The sequence below is a fragment of the Colossoma macropomum genome, unplaced genomic scaffold (genome assembly GCF_904425465.1).
Source record: "Colossoma macropomum unplaced genomic scaffold, Colossoma_macropomum, whole genome shotgun sequence".
In the NCBI taxonomy this organism is placed as follows: Eukaryota; Metazoa; Chordata; class Actinopteri; order Characiformes; family Serrasalmidae; genus Colossoma; species Colossoma macropomum.
The window spans coordinates 37819432-37839609 of NW_023494787.1; the positions used below are offsets into that span (position 1 = coordinate 37819432).

Genomic DNA, 20178 nt, shown 5'->3' on the forward strand with positions numbered 1-20178 from the left:
GAAAACGCCGCTGCCACTCCCTCTTCGTACATATACAATGAGGAGGCGGTTGTTTTGACAGGTAACGGAAGCGGAAATTTCCGCCAGGGTTCGGGAAAAGCCTCCTCCTCTCATGCCTCTCCATCCCTCTCTCCTCTCCCAGGTCGGTACTGAATTATTGCAGTTTTCTTCATCATTGTCATCGCCGAGTCTTATTACTGAATGACGCGAACAGTTAAATGAAGTAAAAGAGATGAAATGTCTGTATGTCACGCAAACTGGCCTGTTATTCTCTCTCAGTGTGGAGGCTTGTTGTGCTGTGTAGCTGCTAGCTGAGCTGAGCTGTGCTGTGTAGTGCAGGGCTGTCTGTGGTATCTGCCGTGCAGGTATCAAATTAATGTCAGGACACGATCAGTATTCAGTGATGCTGGGTGGTATGCAGGACCAGTCTGAGATGTTTTTATTCCTGAGGAAATGATTCGAGTCGGGTGTACCGTCTGCGCGCTGTTGTGTACCGCAGTTCTGTCGTGATGAGCGTTCATTCGCCCCGCACAGCAGCCTCCTGTAATTCAATACGGTCAGATCTAAAGGACACAGAGGGGAATGTAATAAAGTGGCGATTTATATACTTGCAGAATGGAAGTCTAATTTGGCCCACAGGCTGAAAAACAGGCCGTTTATTTTCGCATATGGCTAATGCACAATTAAAGGGGAACTCCACCGATTTTCCAAAATGTCTGCATAATTCGGTGGTTAAGATGTAAACAAAGTCATTCAGAGTGGTTTGGTGTGAAATGGTTCACTGGTACAACCGACAGTGGTGGTGGTAGAAGGCAAGGGTTTCATTGTCTACAACGCAAATGTAGCCATTTTATTTACTATTCAAAACCACCAGTGAACCTATACGTGTCTTCTGAGTTTTATATGTAATGTTGATGATGGTAAAATAATGGAAAAACTTTGGGGGCCAGTTTTGCCTAAAAATACTCTTTATGTATCCCTCCACCATGAATAAATTCAAACGGACGTCTGGTTTCTATCACCGCCACTGTGAACAATTCTGACTGTGTAAGTTTCTCTAGAACGGAGCATTTCACACCAGACCACTCTGACTGACTTTGTTTATATCTTAACCTTTTAATCTTGCAGAAATTTTGAAACATCAGTGGAGTTCCCCTTTAAGCCATCATTACTTTATCCACAGATCTGAACCTTTGCTTTTAGCTTGTGTGTGCTTTCATTTGTTTCCACTGACAGAGTAACTATAATGGAAGCTTTTGTGGTTTGCAGGACATCCCTTCTCACCTCTGATGTGAAGAGCAGGTGTTTTAATAAAGAGACACACATGGAGTGAGCCGTTCGTAAGAGAGGGAGAATTTGTCAGCTACGGCCATCTACCAGAACAAGCCTTAATTGCCATAAGACACTGTTTAAGAGGTGAGAGGAACAATATGAGTTTAGGAGTCGTAATGGTTTGCAATAATTGGAATAATATTCTCAAATTTACTCACACAAACATGGTTATGTCTGGGTGTTTTTGCAACTGTGGGCACTTTTTGCTGTCTGGATTTTTAGAAAATGGACCTGATATGAATTTTAAGTATGAAAGTCTGTAACACAACTAATAAGCTGTACAGAATTGCATATCGTTTTTAAAATTATCAATTGAATTTGAAAGTTAAAATTTCATATGAACTGAATTTTTTTTTTACAACTCTCTTAAGTTGTCGAGGTAAGGAGTAGGAGTGTAACAACCTACTGTACACTCGCAGAACTAAAGGTACTAAACTGTCACTGGGGCAGTACCCCTCTTGTCACTGGGGTGGAACCCTCAAAGGTACATCTCAGTACCTTTAGTCAGGAAATATAATTGTACCGTAATCCACTGGAATTATATTTTCTAAGTTGAATTAACTTCACACACCTCGTCTCGTCTCCAGGCTTTTTATGTTATTGTTCTGTTTTAAAACATTAGGTTATGAAAAGACACATGTACTTTTCATGTGGGAAAAACGTATTTAAGGTACACAACTGAAACTTAGAAATACTGTTGTACCTTTGAGGATACATTTACATTGTTGGGACCTGCACCTTTATTTCTAATAGTGTATTGTATTGTATTGACAACAGATTGGAGCAAATAAAGTACGCATTTTAAAACTGATTGTATTGCATGAAGTATGTTTACCTTTGAGAGAAGGGAGGAATATTAGCGTAAGGCTAGCACATTATCACAAAATATCGCACTTTTATAATGTTGAATGTAGGGACCGGTAGTATGACAATATTTTATTGTTATCTTGGTAAATTATGTCACAGTACGCTTCTATGAGCATACTGTGCATATCATCAGTGCTTAAAGAACACTGGCTAACCACATGTTTTATTGCGTACTAAGCATAATTAGCTCTGTTTAATTTGATTTAGTGCAGCACAGTGTATAAAACATTGAATAAAAATCATTATAATTGTAGGGTTAATAGTTTTTTTTTTTGTTTGTTTGTTTTTTTGATATGGTATTTTTTATATGTGGCACTACATGTTCTATTTTGTCTGTTCTAACTTGTTAAATCCCAAAAAAATACATATTGTGATGCATATCATAGGCTATATCATAAAAATGTCTAGAAAATGTCTAGTATATAATTGTTTTGCCATATCACCCACCCATAGTTGAATGCTCTAATAAACCTCAAATTGAAACATTAACATATTAACATAAGGCAGATTCATTGTATTAAACTGAATTAAGCGTTTTGTGAATCGTTACACCCCTAGTAAGGAAATTCTCTCTGTTTTTCTAAGTTTTTATAATTTATACATTTTGTATACTTATGAAAGTAATTTCATAGTAAAAGTCTAAATCAAAACATATTGCATGTAAGCTGCACCGTAAGAACATGCAGAAAATATTGAAAGTAAAAAAAGATGATATTTACTTTTCTGTGAATCCAGGGACACTTTGATTAGGATTCCCACATTTTGTCGCTGTGCTCTTTGGCTAACTGTTTAATTGTTTGTTTGGTTTTGAAAAACATGATTTTGGTCAGTGTCGCAGTAATGACATAAATGTGGGACAGACAATATTTGTAGAAAGTAGTTTTGATTTAATATTTATACAGTGCAGGTTTAATTGAAAATATGTTATTTTGATATTGTTTATATGCTTCATAAATTAGATTAGCTCGTTACAGTTACCACCAATTTTGTATTTGAAAATGTGTTATGACACTAAATATTTTCTCTGCTTCATGCTATAAAATGTGTCATATGCAAAAGTTTGGGCCCCCTGGTCGGCCAGTAAATAAAGGTTGCGCACTGAAATTTGCTCTTTTTCTATAGAGGATGTTTTAACTTGCTTTCACTTAGAAAATCAACAACGCATGCAACTGCATTCACTGCTGGGACCTAAAAGTGCCTGTAGTTGCAGAAACATCAATCCATGTCCTGTACAGTGAATTGATTACTCCTGTTAGCACTACCTCATCAGTGTTTATAATGATTCTGTGGGAGAAAAAGAACATTTTGGTAGCTTTCACTGTTTTCTCATCATCCTTCTGCCTTCTCTGATCAGTTCTTTGTAGGCCACACATCCAGCACCATGACACAGTCAATGCTACGCAGAACACTGAAGAACCTTGTGCAGAATTTCTCTGAAGCTGAGGTCAAGGTGAGATAAAAATATTTAGGCTGGCTTTGTGATCATACTTCTCCAAAATGCATTACCCTAAATTTCCTTCCTTTCCCAAGATATTCCTGAAAACCCAACAGGAGCTGCCATGATTCCTCTCTAACATCATTTACTGGTTTTCTGTTTCTGGTTGCACTAGAATTCCAGTACTGCTTGAAGACTAATAGATTTCTATTCTATATATATTCTATATATATAGCTTTCTACTATATATATATATATATATATATATATATATATATATATATATATATATATATATATAAAATAGGCTTTGGCTAAAAATCATAGGAAAGTTGAAGGGTTCTTTAGTAAACAAAAAGAATTTGCATGATTAAAGGGTTCAGATTGATGGAGAATGTACTGTAGACGGTTCTATATAAAAACCTTTTTTTGAAAAGGTTCTATATAGCACCAAAAAGGCCTCTTCTGTTGTTACAGTGCCTGGCTTGTTACAATAGAAGAGCCCTTTTTGGTGCTATACAAAACTCTTTTCGAAAAGGTTCTGTAAAGAACCATCTACAGTACATTCTCCATCAAACTGAAGAACTCTTGCACAATGCAAAGAAAACCCTTTAATCATGCAGAGGGTTCTTTAAGCGTTCATGGTTCTATAACAAACGGTTTTCTTTACTAAAGAACCCTTGAAGAACTATCATTTTTAAGTGTGAGATAGTCTGTTACTTTCTTAAGACTCTCTGTACTGTTTGAATTCTTTGTTAGTTGCTGTGTTGAAGCACATAAACAGCTTACAGTAAGAACTAGCCAGAGCCAGCGAGAACCATAGCTAGCAAACAATAAGATCAAGGAGGTCACAATCATGACTTAATCGCCTGATTGTAATTAGTTGAGCTGATTGCAGGTATTTTTCACAGTTGTTATTTCACAATCTTATGTTTATGTTGCATCCAAGAAAATGTGCATTTTCAGTATATTTCAGTATATCTTGAGGCAGATTTATGTAAATATAGGAAAGCAGGACATATTTATGGACTTCTGATTGGTGCTATTACACCTTTAGAGGGCAGCGGTGAGTAATGCTTGTTTATTTGAGCTTGAGCTGTGTCTATCATCAGTTGGGGGCTACTAAGTATGAACAGCTAGGAAGATAGTCTTAAGCCTGTATTCGCTTTAATGCTTTAATTAAACTGTTACTTGCAAATATTTATATGGCAGTTAATCGTCAGCTAAAATTCAGGATCGCGAAAGGCCTAACAAGAATGATGTCTATAACCCCCCCATATAAACTCAGTAGTTAATTTTCACCAAAATTATTCTATATATGTTTCACTAATTATTCTATGTATGTTATGTAAAATATATCTTGCATGATGCACGTGGAGATATTTTTACGTATTAGGGCTGAAAGGAGTGTCTGATTACTGCCTGTTGAGCTCAGTCTGTGTGCTTTAGTGAGGGCACTATGGTTCCTGTCTGCTCCTGTTTCCTAGGTAAGGGAGGCGACCTCCAATGACCCCTGGGGTCCATCCAGCTCGCAAATGTCAGACATCTCAGACCTGACCTACAACGTGGTGGCGTGCGGCGAGATTATGGGCATGTTGTGGAAGCGCCTCAATGATGACAAGAATTGGAGGCATGTCTACAAGGTGAATGGGCTAAGTAAAGGATAATAAAGGGATAAAAATTAAAGACAAAAAGCAGAGAATTGGCTCGGTGTTGGTAGCGCATGCCTGACTGCCTTCAGGAGATCTTTAAAGTGAGGGTTTGGCCAAAAATCTAATTTGCCCTTATTGCAAACATAGTCAGCCAAGACATGTTTAGTGTTCTAAATTTGCTTCTTTAGTTTTGCATGGAAGTTATGAGGCTAATGTAGCTAGCATGCAGTGGAAGCTTATACCGCACCAATTAGCATGGTGCAAACTGCGGGCCTAAATCATCACTCAGTTGCCTCAAGCTCAGGTCAAGCTTTTAAGTAACCTCAAATAGGCTTGCTTAAAGGCCAGTAAGTCCTCATTTGGGTGACTGTGTGGGAAATAACTGTGGTTAAATGGTTAAACTGGGTTGGGCAGGGAAGGGTTGTACCTTTGATTTACCATTGCGTCCTGTAATTTTCTGAAGTCCATCAGTTTAGCCCAACCATTCATGTTAAAGTGATAAGAGTGTTGTTAATGGTGTTGTTAATGTAGACCATCTGCAACAGAGTTATTGGCTTGGAAAATGTAAAGAAAACGATTAAAGGTTATGCTGTTCATGGCTGTTGGGAAGCACATACATCATTTCATCCTTCCAACCAAGTCTAAGGGATAAAGGGAGATTGGAAATTTCTCATGTAAAAATGAATCAGTATTCCTTGGGACATAAAACCAAATTGAAGTGGAGCTCAGAGAAATATATAGAGTAGAATATTGGTCATTTAAATGACAAAAAAAAATCTTATTTGTATGTATTATCCAGTAAAAAAACACTTAATATTGAAAATAGCTGTTTAAATACATTCATGTTTTAAAATCTCTCTCTCTGTTGCAGTCTTTAACTCTGCTGGAGTATCTACTGAAAACTGGTTCTGACCGTATTCCAAAGCAGTGTCAGGAGAACGTTCACACTGTCAAAGCTCTAACAGAGTATCGCTTCATGGACAAGGATGGGAAAGACCAGGTACTTACTCACCATTTTTGGTTGCCTAATTATCTCAAATGAGTGTTTTGCATTTGTTATCCTTCCCAAACATAAACCCTGCGATAGTGACAACAATCATTTTCTCATGCAGTTCTCATCCTACCATTGATTCTCATAGAAGCTGCATAGATATGGATATCATGCTAGCGTGTTATTGTTCACTTATCACTGTTTCTCATCTACAACATTGTGAGTCTAGACATACAAAGAATATTATAGCATAACACCTGCCTTTTTTATCCTCCTATTACCTTGATCTACCTGGTGATAAAACTAATATGCATCACAGCAGTGCACTCAAATAGATACTATGTTTGGTCAAACTTGCAATTACATAATGTTTTTTAAAAGAAATAAAATCTGTTTGTATGTTGAAAATCATTCTACTCTAGATTGCATTCGGATACAAAACTTTGTCAGATCTGAAAGTGCTTTTTTGCTAAGTGCCTGTGCCTGTGTAGTTTTAAAGGCTGCTTGCTTTGTTCAGGGAGTGAATGTCCGAGAGAAAGCCAAGATAGTGCTGGTACTTATTGAGAATGAGGAGAAACGGAAAGAGGAGCGGGAATTTGCCATGAAGACTAAGGACAAGCTGGCAACTGGTAAGATTCTTTCAATCGCCATTGGAGCTTTAATCGGGCCTAATATTTTGGCCTGACCCTGAATATAGACCAAGAGTGTTCTGTCAGAGCCCGACCCAACTTACAGTATCATGTTTTGAGGCTAAACCTAACCTGAAACTCACAAAATTCTTTCCAAACCCGACCCGACCCAAACCACATAATCAGATCTTCAGTCTAAAGCTGACCCAAGTGCAACATTCTGTGTGAAACTGACCTGAAGTGGCCCAATATTGAATAAAACCTGACAGGATAGTGCTGGTATTCTATTCTATGTATTCCTTTTAGTTATTTTATTAGTATTCTTTTTACTTATTCTATTCTTTTTATTTATTTTATCGTTATCTGATCTGTCAAGTTACTATATTGTAATTTTAATGGCTTAATGATTTAATGGTTTATTAGTACCTTTTTATTATTAAAGTTTACTGTTATGATTTTTATTACTTTATTATAACATTTGATTTCTTTTTACTACCCAACTTCTCAATCCCTGATTTCTGTATTGCTCGGCTGCATTGTAAATAAGGGGTCTCCCTCAACGTATTCCGAGTTTAAGTAAAGGTTGATTGATTGATTGATGGCTGTAAAATAGGACAAAATTAAAAATATATAAAATAACATGACCTAATTAAATAATCAGCTGTCCCAAATAAAATGTTTCATGTTTCATTCAGTACATTTTCTCACTGTAAAGTTGTAAACAAGCAAAATATACCATCGCTAACAGTAGCTTGCCCTTGTTGGCTCGCTGGCTAGCATTAATACATTAAAACGATCAAGTAGCCAGGTTTGCACAGAATAAAACCGATCAACAGTTCCTTTGACCACCACTGTTTGCAAAAGTCCACAAAATGTAAACCTGAACTTAATAACATTACAAAATAAGGTCAACCCAACCTCTTCCGGGTGTGCTAAGTTAGCCAGTTCACAGAATGCGTCTTGAAAAAACCGTGTGAATAGTCCACTCCACTAACAACCGTTTAATTCTGGAACTTTGGCTCTGACTGTTTGAGCAATGTTTGTCCATTTCCTTTTTTCAAATTAAAACTTTCTGCAAAGTTTTGTAATTGCAACTTAATGACATTTCATAAAATTCTGAAGCAGCAGCAACAATAATTTTGCAAAATATATTTAGCAGAAACAGTGTGTTACGTATAAGATATAAAATATTTTTAGGCAAGCAAAGTAAATGTTCTTCTGGCTGCACCAAACTGTCCTCTACTGAATCAGTTTGCTGCCTAATGCTCTGTTTTCTTACAAGTTGGGGGCTTGTGGACTTCAATGCTGGGTGGATGGATCCAGTATGCCAGATTAAAAAAACTATTTAATGTAATGAAAGTAGAGAAGAGGAATAAAGTAAGGAGGGATGCAGGTTGTGAGAAGCTGAATGTAATTGTTTGAACCTGACCCGACACATTTTTGAAAAATGACCTCTGAACCTGACGTTGGCACTCTGGTCCTGTCGGATTTAAACAGATATTTAAATGCAGCACTCTGTAATCATAAACCAGAACAAATAAGTGACAACCATTTACAGTTTCAGTTGTTATAGTATAAGGTTATACATTAAATGAATGCAGAGTTTTTTTTTTTGAGTTTCTCGGTCCTGATTCATCGTTGTCAGCTTCTTTGCTTCTCTTAACCTTCATTCAGCCTCTGCAGACCCAAATGAGAAAGCAAAGGCTGAGATTCCTCCGTATACGGGGCTGCCGTCTTTGGACAACATCCCCTCTGTGGCTGATTTAACTGCCTCCATGGCAAAGAAAAAGGAGGAGCAGAGACGACTGGAGGAAAAGAGGAAAGAAGAAGAGAGAAGGGTGAGTGTTGTTTGGTGAGGATTACCAGTTTCTTTTTTTTTAGTTGGTCAGCTATAATTATCCAAAGAGTACATAAATAATCAAAAATGTATCGTTGTTCAATTTAAATGCGTCTGTCAGTTTTTTATATGGTTTGGTCAATACGTGATCTTTTAATGGTGAAAACATTTGATTTGCTATATCAAATTATTTTAAGTAATAATGATTCTGTACTTGCATCACAAAGTTTGCAGCCCTGTTACAGGGATTTCTGCTGCATTTGAGCACTCATCAGAAGGTTGTATATAAAAGGTATATAAGGTTAACTAGTACCTTACAATGTCTCTCTGATCGGGTGCTTGTTAAAAAATGTGTCCCCTCCGCAGAAGAAATGGAGCTCCAGAGATGTATTTTCCTTTTGTCTTTGCTACATTAAAAACAAACAAAAGGTCATGCAAGTTTTTTTTGTTTATTTGTTTTCACATTCTCTGCCATGTAATCGCCAGTGTGTCATTTAGAATCCCAAGTTTCCTTTGTGTAAATGCCACTTTGTCTGGTATTTGCTTCTTTCCAACACCACAGCATTCATTTTCTCTTAACCACACTATTAGAAGTAACCTTTTCAGTTTCCTTTTTCAGTTGTTTATCATGTGTCTTTTCTGTGTTCCTCTTCTTTTAAGGAGGGTGAACAGGCTTCAGTAACAGGTCAAATAAATATTGGGGTGTAACTTAGGAGTATATTTATTGTACTTAAAATATTGGGGAAATTATTTTGACATTTATTTATTTTGAGTGGTCCTTTTAGATGACACTCAACAGACTGTCAGTAACATGTCAAAAACATGTGAGGTTTAGGATTAGGTTTTGGGTTAATGTTAGGATTAGGATTAGGGCCAGGTTTAGGGTTAGGTTTTTGGTAAGGTTGGGTAAGATTAGGTTTTGCGTAATACAACTAACATACTAACAATACATCTACTTAATGTAAGAAATGTATCAACAGAACATTTACAAGATATTTACTTCAGTGTATTAAGATGCTTCACTGCTGCTACTTCACTGATATGTTGTTGATGTGTTACTGATAATCTGTTAAGAGTTTATTAATCATCTACAAAAGGCCACTCCAAATAAAGTGTTACCAAAATATCAACCATACAGTCATGTTACGTTTGTTAAGTGTAGCCTTAAGCTATAGACTGCAAATGTTTTCGTTAGCTAACGGTTAGCTTGTGTAGTTAGTCTCATGACAAAGAAGCTTTAAAGCTGCGAGTGACCGACATTGATTGTTGGTTAAACTATGCATATGAACTTCAAGCTAGCCACAGTCGGGACATGAATGTTGTTAATGGGGTCCAATAATATGTGGTGAATATAAGTAGTAAATATATAGACTACACTATGTTACTGTCATATCTGTGACGTTAGGCTACATTTTTTCATTCAGTAGATCTTAAAGCCTTGTTTATTTAAAACTCATCATTGCGTTTGATGTTTTCATGGGTCGTCTCTGTGGTTTTACTTTTGTTGTTTAACAATTAATCATTAATAAAGAAATAAGTTGGTTATTGGTAAAAAAAAAACTTCCCAAAATGTCCTTCATGTGCAAAAAGGAACAGCTCTCTAATGCAGGAGCTGTTAGTTGCCTGTAAAACTATCAACTGACTAACCGTAACTTACTTAGTAAAGAATATATTATATACAAACTTCAAACATCTGCTTTTAAGCTAAACTTAGTTTGTGACAGTAAACCACCATTGGCTTCCATCCAACAGTACATCCAACAAAGAAAGAAGCCTAATGCATCTTTTATACAGTGATAGAAAAAACAATAGCGCATGGAATGTTTAGAGTCTAGACTCCTCTGGCAGCAGAGTTAAACAAGTTAAAGGGACTTTCACCAAAGTCTATGACTGTATCGTCGGCAAAATGTTTCATTTGGTAAATTTAGACAACAGTTATATATATTTTCTACACTCTATGCATGTATTCTTTCAAACTCTATGATGGAACAAAAAAGATACTCTACTGTTGAAAAGTCTCTGGTGCAGATTAACAGTACGGTATGAGACATTACCATATTGTTATATGTTTTTAGTATGTACGACATATGTTCACATTCTGTCAGGCGAAGGAAGGCGACACTGATCCTGACCTGTGGGAGCAAGCGGCGACCACTGCCCCTCCATCTGGCTCTGATCCCTGGGGAGCACCCTCTCATTCTCTGAAAGATACAGGCCCTGCCACCAACGATCCCTGGGGGGCCCCATCGGACAAATCCAAAGATTCAGATTTGGCTAACAATGATCCTTGGGGTCGGTCAGCAGATGGAACAAAAGACTCAGCTGTTGCCTCCAATGATCCATGGGGTGGTCCAGCAGATGCAGAGAAACAATCATCCCCTGCCACAAACGATCCATGGGGAGACTCTTCAGAGCCCACAGAAGACAAAGGTCCAGCCAGTAACGACCCTTGGGGTGCATCAGATAACTTGCTAGCAGAATCACAACCAGCGAAGTCAGATCCCTGGGGGGCTTCAACAGATTTTACAGAAGAGTCTGCTCCTGCATCCTCTGAGCCATCAGGAACACTATCAGAGCCATCTGCAGCCAAGCCAGACCCATGGGGTTGCGATCTAGGAACTTCAGTGGTGTCACCCGCTGATCCATTCGGCGATGGGGCTAAAGCCGATAACGACCCATGGGGCGCAACAGGTATTTCCATGATTTTCTTCTAACCATTATCTGTAGTTGCTGTGGTGTTTTAACTATGAACTGGCAGAGAATGGATGATGTTGGTCGTTTTGGTTGAGAGATTTTTTAAATTACTTCTCTGCTGTTTTCAGTTCAGTTTGACTTGGGTGGGACTAAATTTGGCATAGGTGACATCAAATCTGCCAAAGTACAGATCAGAGTTAACCTTATTTACATGTCAGTTACTCACAGAAAATGTAATCAGATATCTAAAATGGCCATTAGACATCTATTTTTCTGCTGGGTGTCTCAGACGTGTGGAGCTGAACCACACCGATTGCCAGTGACGCTGCCACTGTCATTGTGTGTTCTGACACACCCACACAGTTAAGAACAAGAAGCAGCTCAGAATTTTTCACTTTAGCCAATCTATCTACTATTAAATTGTATACATTTATATATTTCTTGAATATATAAATGTTGAAAGTTAGTTCACACCTTTTCTGTGGCATTACAACAAACATTTAAACATTTGAAATCAAGTTGACAAGGGCTTTATGTCTTAATTTAGGTTCCAACTTCTTTTTATCACCGTGTCTGAAAAGTCAGCCTGAAATGGATCTTTTTACCTCAGAACTTGTACCTGATACTGTGTTTCATTCAGAAATATGTCAGTACAGAAAGAAAACGCACTATGATTTCCTAGTCACGTTGACTTTAAGACTAATATATGTAGGCGACATCTGTTCTGATTGGCTGCCCTGTATTGTGCTTCAAAAAGCAGTCTGTGCTGAAAAGTGCAGTACAGACGGTCAAGTGCAATATGCCATCATCCAATCCTGCTCCCTATCTAATGCCTAAAAACAATATGATGGCCCATTGCAGGCTAACTTTGTTTTTGGAGTAGCAGATTTTACTGTAGATTTTAGTAATTGCATTTAACCTGCTTATAAATTGCTTCTTGTCAAAGCTGCACTATGTAGGATTTGGGGATTTGGAGACCTCCCTGGTGGAAATGTGTAATTGTGTGCAACATGCAGAAGAACATTTTATAATGGTGGTTGTGCCTCAGACCCTCTCAAGTGGATGAATAGGATGATTGCGAGCATTTTGAAATAGGACTATTATCATCATATCTACCATTCTACTATTAGCGTCATAACTCATCAGTATAATATTAATTTTGCATTTCAGACCTAAGCATCAAACCAGACCTTCTTATTGAGTGTGATGATAATATTTAAAGACATATGACGTGGTCTAAGAAATTCCCCTGAAATTCGACCTGATGCTTGTGACTTTTAAATTACTATTCTAAGCTTTGCAGGGTGACTGTCAGCAGTGCACACACAGCATACATAGCATGTTTTTCTTTCTCCTGACTCAGTAACACAATAAATCTTACATAGCGCTGCTTTAAAAGTAATAAAATTAGTTCGGGCTATATTAAATTGTTTTTTGCTTTTTTTGTATGTAATCACAACTTCAAAACCATTTATGTCCACATCCATGCTTCTGTACAAGAGAAGGACCCTGTTTCAATTCTTTTTTTTTTAACTTGCCCTCACCCCTTCAACTAACATCTCAAATGTCTGTCACCTGTGTTACACAAGTGGCCACTCACAGCGGATAGGGACGAGGCAACAGTGAGGAGTGGATTATTTAAATGGAATGCACTCGCTCTTGGCAGATTAGCCTCAGTGAGCTTGTCGGCTATCCAACTTTGCAATGCAACCTGTTTTAAGACATTTGTACATAAAATTTGTGAGTAATTGCTTTAATGTCTTTCCAGTTAGAAAGAAAGGCATTAAAGCAATTCATGTCTGTTCTCGTTAACCGTTTAGTCTTTAGCGAGGCAGCTAGCAAAGAAAAATGGTAAAGTTACATCAGTAGTCATGTATAACAGATGGAGTAGTTTGTAACTTTAAGCCCAGTAAATTGAATGTTATGGTTTTGAAATATTAAACATTTTAAAGTAATTTTTTGCTGTAGCTTATAAACAGCTTTGTCCGACGCTGGTGTTCACTCCATCCCTCGCCCTTCTGAGGGCTCATTTAACACCCATCACTTGAGCTAATAAAGTAATGGAACAGCCCTTAAGATGATGCTGGGGATTCCACCGAGGGGGGAAAGATGAGGCCAAGTGGACGAGGGCTGTTCTGTGCTTGGAGGGGTACAGCACAGTTTAACTGTTAAGTAAGATGTCCCACAGTATGAAAGAAAAAGTAATGCTGTAGAATATTTTGAAGACATGAAAACATGATGTTAAGAGTGATGTGGGAACATGGAACACAAAAGACAAGAAAACACAGATTACAAAACAAATGATTTGATTTTGTAATTCTCCTTTTCAGGCTGTATGAGCCTCCTTTTTTGCTCATGTCACACAAGGGTGAACAAATTGGGGAAAATATCTAATTAGGATTTTTCTGAACAATATTGTGACTGAGATTCAAGTCGTGACTATTTTCTGTAGCTCCAGGCCTTTTTTTGACCATGAAAACCAGAATATCCACTTATTCTTGTTTGAGTGCAAACTGGCTGGGCTATTCTTAGGTCATAGACGTGTGTACTAAAAATTTGGCCTGACCAGCATTCTGATGGCTTTTTAAGGGGGTAAAGGGTGGCATTTATTGTTTTTTGCAAATGAACTCTTCAGATGAAGATTTGGACATTTTTGTGCATGCATTTATGGAGATTATTAGTTTTGTTAGTGACATTAGCCTAGCATCTCCAGTTGTAAACTAAAGAAGCAGACTTTTGCTACCGAACAGGTCTTGGCTGTTCTTTTAAGATAACATTGTTAATCTTGTAAACTATAATAAAAATTGCAGCTCTTGCAATTTTTAAATGCGGCTCTTCCAAACTGTGATTTTGATGTTTTATCCTAATGTTACACTACATTAAACTTTTGGGAATTAAGCAAAGCAGCCTGGTTGAAAACACTCCACAAGGTCTTGCTATGTAGCATTTTCATAGTCCCTTTTACTGTTGGCACAACACACTGTTTTAGAGGGCTTAGTGAGATGTGACTTAACTATATAATTTGGTGTTTTCTAAAGGCTTGATGGGGTTCAAGTAACACATATTTACAGCTGAAGGAAAGTTTGCAGACCCTTTGCAGTTATCTAGATTTCTTTCTAGTCATTTTAGGTCATAGTTTGACCTGCCCTGATGCATTAAGAAACACACCATTTTGATTACTCTTCACAAAAGGACTTATAAATGGACAAACACAATACAAATATGGCCCAACAGGACAGGTGTGAGTGCTGTTTGTTAAACTAGCCTTTATTTATTATTGTTACATAGGCTAAATTAGATCATATTTAGGAGACATTCACACAGAGATCCAGATACTTCCAAAGGGCTCAACATTTGGTCACAATTGTAACCGTAACTTTAAAATATTCATTTTAAGGGGTTCTGGATTTCTAAACCATCAGGAGCTGACTATAAAAATGATCAGATACTACACAGATAAGGCATAGCTTCCTGTATTGTAAACACTTAGCATGCCTTCAAAAGCAGGTGTATTTGCATTTATAAAGTACGCTTTCATAATGCTAAGCCTGTTGACTGACAGACCCAGCTAAAAGTTAATTATCAAAATTTAGTGATTTATATACTATTTCTTAGTGCATGCAGACCCCCCAGGTTAGACACTTGTAAATGACAAGTCATGTTAAGTGTCCTTTAAACTGCTGTCGCCATGGTTATGATGATGGTGTAGAAGTAAAATCCTGCCTAATAGCAGTGTTTCCTTGGTGATGCTCAAGATTCTCTACAGCACTTATTAAATTCAACCTTTTCTGTGTTTAATTGCCTGTACCCCACTTCCTACATGATGTGACTGATAACTAGCGGGTTGCTTTTGTGTTGTTATTTACGCTGTTGTGGTGCGTTAAATGGCGCTTTCTTACAGTCCTATGCAAAAGTTTGAACACCTCTGATCACGACATATTTTGTTGATTTTCTGAGTGAATGTGAGTTAACACATCCTCCACAGAGAACACACTTTACAGATTTTAACATATTTTATTTACTTTAATATTGTATTTTCCTGCTCATTTTGGTGCACAATGTCTGTTTATTTGCTGAGTTTAACCCCTGTGTGTCAAACACAGGGCCAGTGGGCCAAGTCAGGCCTGTGGCACAAACTTTTTAGGTCCTCAAAATAATTTTCATTTTCTTTCAATATTAGGCCATTTCACCGTGAGCGGCACTACAGTTCCCAGCATGCACTGCAATATAATGTGTGCGCCCACCCCCTCCCCAACAATGACCTATGGGACAGCCTAGTGTACATTGGGGATGTTTAAAGAGGTTTAACAATTATCTGCAGCTAATGTAGTCTATTATTTTCTATAAAACAATTAGTTATTTTGGAATTTGGGTTCAATTATTCATTCCCTTTTTTGCTGTTGTAGTTTTGACATATTTTGAATAAACGATGGCCAGTTCGGGTCATGGCACAATGTTAAGTAAAAAACAGTTGTCCCACGGATTTGTTGAGATTTTTTAATATGGCCCTCTTAGTGGTTGAGTTTGACACCCATAGTTTAACTTATCAGAAAAAAGAAATACAAAATGTCCCATAACTTTTAAAGGCCACGTTTTATTTTTTCCCCAGTATGGAAAAATGTGTAAAGTGTGTTGTCTGGAGAGGATTTGTTGACTTATTTTCAAATCAACAAAACAGGTCATTTGACCAAATGATTATTTTATCCTTTTCCAATTGCATAACATTGAACCTCAGTCATACTTACTACTTTTCTGGAGAAGTGAAGTATTCTTGATTTTCTCCTTTCCCACATTCAGCTTCACCACTCCCTGCTAACGATCCCTGGGGTGCTCCAGCAGCTCCCGCTCATGGCACAGCAGCAGACGACCCCTTTGGTGATGGAGGAAGTTCAAATGCCTGGGGAACTCCTGCAGACAGTAAGAACAAGTTTCTTTCCCTCACATTTTTACTAATTTCCTGCAGCCCTGCATTCTGTTGCTTTTACTATATGTTGTCTGCATAGGGCCTTTTAATTGTTTAATCCAGAGTAATGATGTCAAAGTCCACTTAGCTGTGTCTAATTTATTTGTTTGTTTCATTTATTATTTAAAGGAATGGTTCAGTCCAAAGGCTAATGTTAGTAAAATAAATGGAAACAACTAGCCGCCAGTTATTACTATGCAGTCAACATGATGTTAATTGGTGGTTACTCACTTCCTTTTATCGGCCACATTAGCCTCTTTGGTCCAGCTATTCCTTCAACATGTCTCTTTCAGTGCAGACATGTCCGTGCTTCATAAATCACTTCTCCATCTTTACAGCTCTTAATATGTCCATCTTTTTACTCCATCACCCATAGGTGCTGACTCGGCTGTGCCCACAGGGGACGGCAAAAAGCCAGGCGGTTTCCTTGGGGAAGGAGCCTCATTGGTGGACCTCGACTCGCTCATGTCTGTCAAACCCAAACCAAAACAGCCATCGCTCAATTCCATTCTGTCCTCTGGCCAAAAAGCACAGGGTGATAACTGAGCCAGAGGGAGTGACTGAGAGGATCAGATATCAGATTATGCGTTTATATATGAGTGTCTGTGATCCTGTAATTTTGAAACATAGAGATTATATATTATGTGGGCAAATGTAGCCATTGTAGATTCTTTTTTTTAAAGGTATAACTAGGGCTGGGTTACGATATTTAGTCCCCAAAAGACACTATTCAAATCAAATCTGTATGACCAAAACAAAGACACAGAAATGTATGTATTTATTTAATTATGTTTGTGTATTCTGCTGAAATCAACTCTGATAAATCTGTGACCCACTGCCAATTTGCTACTCCGACAAACCTTTTGTCATTTTAACCTGATTTCTGATCAGGCTCTAATGACACACAGAGCAAGGAGAGTGAAAAACAACCAAAGATGCCTCAAGTTTGGCTGTGCTTTTCAAAACTAGATTTTGACTCTGAGGAGCACCATGCCTGCCATGTTCCCATCCTCATCATCATACTAGACAAAACACACCGCATGAACACAACATAGCAGTAACAAGTGGCGAGAATAATTCCTAACCAGACTTGGTAGCTTTGTAATGCTTTGATAAACTGCTCAAAGGCCATCTGTGATTAATTAATCTGATGTCATTTTTGGATAAGTCCATTTTGTCCAAAAAAGATAACTCTGTGGGGTTTCCTGATTGCATTAAGAATTGTTTTGGAATTGGTACAAGAATTGAAATATTCAAAAACCCAGCCTTAGGTATAGCCTACTTAATCACTTGCTCCACTCATACCTCCATCTACTGGTTTCTTTTTCCTTTGTTTTCCTATGGCTTTCCAGCGCCTTGCATGACCAGGTCACACTGGTCCAACAAAAGAAACAGCAACTCTCAAGTATATTTGCTTTAGAGTCTCTCAAGTATTATTTCCATTCATCTAGAATGTCTTTGACTGTTCCATTTTTGCATCCTTCAACCCAGCTCTTGGGGCACAAGTGGGTCGTATGGCATCTGAAATCTGGAGAACCCCAATCTCTAGTCTGACTTTGTCATCACCCCAGCATGCAAGCTTGAATAGTATCGTCTAGCACTATGCGATTTCCTGACCAAGGGTGTCTATGTGCACCCCATAAGACTACAAAAACCTCATTACTACATGTTTACACTCTTTAAGACCCAGCACAGTTGCTTTTTAACATCTATCAGAAAGAAATAAGACATGGACAATTCCGTATATTTCTGTTACCTTCCCAAAAATTGCCTTAAAAGTGGGTGTTTTCCTTTTCCTCTGTCACCTTTTTGCGTGGGATGGCAAGATGCTTTCGAATTTTATTTATATCAAGGTAGCCTGTGAATGGCTGTAGATAGTGTTATGTATGACGCAGGGGTGGGCGATATGGAAAAAACTTCACAATACTTGAAGACAGTCAGTGCACAATAAATGTTGTGCTGAAGCAGAAGTATGAAGAAATTGTCAGACTTTTTGATGGTAAAACACTTAAGTTAGGAGGAAAAATACTATGCTGGGCCTTTAAAGAATCAACCCGAAGGATTCTACCAATGACACACTTAGTAGAAGCCAGTAAACATCAGAAAATAAATAGAGGTAGAGAGTAAAAAAGAAGTTGATTAGGTTGTAAATTTTACAATGTAGTCATGTCTTGTGTTCTTATGGGATGCAGGCACACTCTTGGTATGCCCCATTAACACTTGAATATCCAGCCGATCCTCCAGTGGAATTTGTAGAGCCAGCTTTCCAGCCTGTATTGATATGGGACACTAAAGCTGGAAAATCCAACACTGTCCCTTTTTGTTTTTCAGCCACCTTCCCACCCCCATTCCCTATCCACTTACAAAATGCCAGCTTAGAGCCTGTTGTCTGTGTGTGTGCGGGTGTATGTGTGTGAAAACTTTGAAAATCAATAAGAACAATCTCCTCTACATGTATCCTTTTCTCAGTTTTCGGGGAAAACTAGCATGAATATCCTGAATTTATCCCAGAAAGGTAAACTGAGAGTGCTGGTGGAGTTTGGTCGATTATTTCTGTTGTGGTGTGATCTTGTATTCTGTTATATGCATTCATCAGATGTTTTGTATAGTAGGTTATTTGAGCAGTGCAGTTGTGATTTATAAATGAAACGAAAAGGTAGATGAAAATTATATAAGGAAATTGTACATTTGAAATACTTTACTGCTCGGTGAGAGGCATTTGACACCAGGTTTAAGATGTGGTGTGTTGTGTGGTTTGCATTCCAGCATTACTTGACTGTATCACATTTTAACAGAGGATGTCTTTGTACATTTGTACATTGTGTAAACCCACTCACACCTTACAACTGCCTGTAAAATGTGTGGCAGCCTAATAAAGTGGCTGCTGAGTGTACTTTAAATATATGCGTTTTATACTTGTGTTAAGCATTGTTTCATAATTTTACTTGCTTATTCAGATTCTTCACACTTCACCAAACTTGCACTGACGTAGAGAAGGACTGTAAAAGGACAGAAGAACCAGAATCACACTTGGAAATATAGTCGTCCCTATTCAGTGTCATTCTAGTTTGTCAGAATAGATAGATAGATATACCGAGAAGCATATAATACCTAATGTGGGGCAGTGAAGTAATTATTTATTTATTTATTTATTTATTAATTGCTTGCTTGATTGATAGATTGCTTGATTGCATATCCATGTTATTCCCATGTCAGTCAAAAGCTGAATATTAGCCTAAAGTACAGTAAAATATCACGTTTTTCATTCCAGTAATGTTGTTCTAGTGAATAAAGGTGAAAATAAAGGTGAATTTCATGTTTTGACAGTAAATACTTATTTCATGAATATGCAATTAAATAGAATCCTTCTTACTTCACTGCCCTATTTCTTATGCTTCTCATGCTATTTATTCAACCATTATGTTTAAGTGTGGTGTTTCCTGTGATTGTGCACATTACAAGAATAAACTGAAGAAATTACTGAAAATATCTTTTGTATTCTAGTCTGATTCAGATTTGTAGTTTCCTGTCTGTCTACTTATACAATGCCTTCAACAAACATTGACATAAACATAAGCAAAATGGGCCGTAAAACATTCTTTATTACTTATTATATCCTTTTGATCTTTCATTCAAAATATTAACAAAATCTAACATTTAAAGTACAATGATTGGAAGAAAAAACATTACACATAGATGTGTGTATATATATATATATATATATATATATATATATATATATATATATATATAAAATCATGAAATATTTTACCCAAAA

At 37.4% G+C, this 20178-nt stretch overlaps 1 protein-coding gene across 2 annotated transcripts; it reads left to right on the forward strand.

Moving 5' to 3' along the window:
* The first annotated feature begins 45 nt into the window (after positions 1–45).
* Positions 46–19889, forward strand: zgc:194578 (uncharacterized protein LOC792915 homolog). 2 transcript variants are annotated; one of them, XM_036567237.1, is made up of 10 exons: positions 46–142; positions 1270–1416; positions 3554–3649; positions 5122–5277; positions 6158–6286; positions 6795–6906; positions 8581–8744; positions 10849–11434; positions 16235–16354; positions 16777–19889. In XM_036567237.1, the coding sequence occupies exons 3-10, from the start codon at positions 3581–3583 to the stop codon at positions 16944–16946; spliced, it is 1506 nt and encodes a 501-aa protein (XP_036423130.1). In that variant the 5' UTR covers positions 46–142; positions 1270–1416; positions 3554–3580; the 3' UTR covers positions 16947–19889. The 2 variants fall into 2 exon arrangements, with proteins under 2 accessions (XP_036423130.1, XP_036423131.1); XM_036567238.1 differs by lacking the exons at positions 46–142; positions 1270–1416 and having other exon boundaries at positions 3483–3649.
* The last annotated feature ends 289 nt before the right edge of the window (positions 19890–20178 follow it).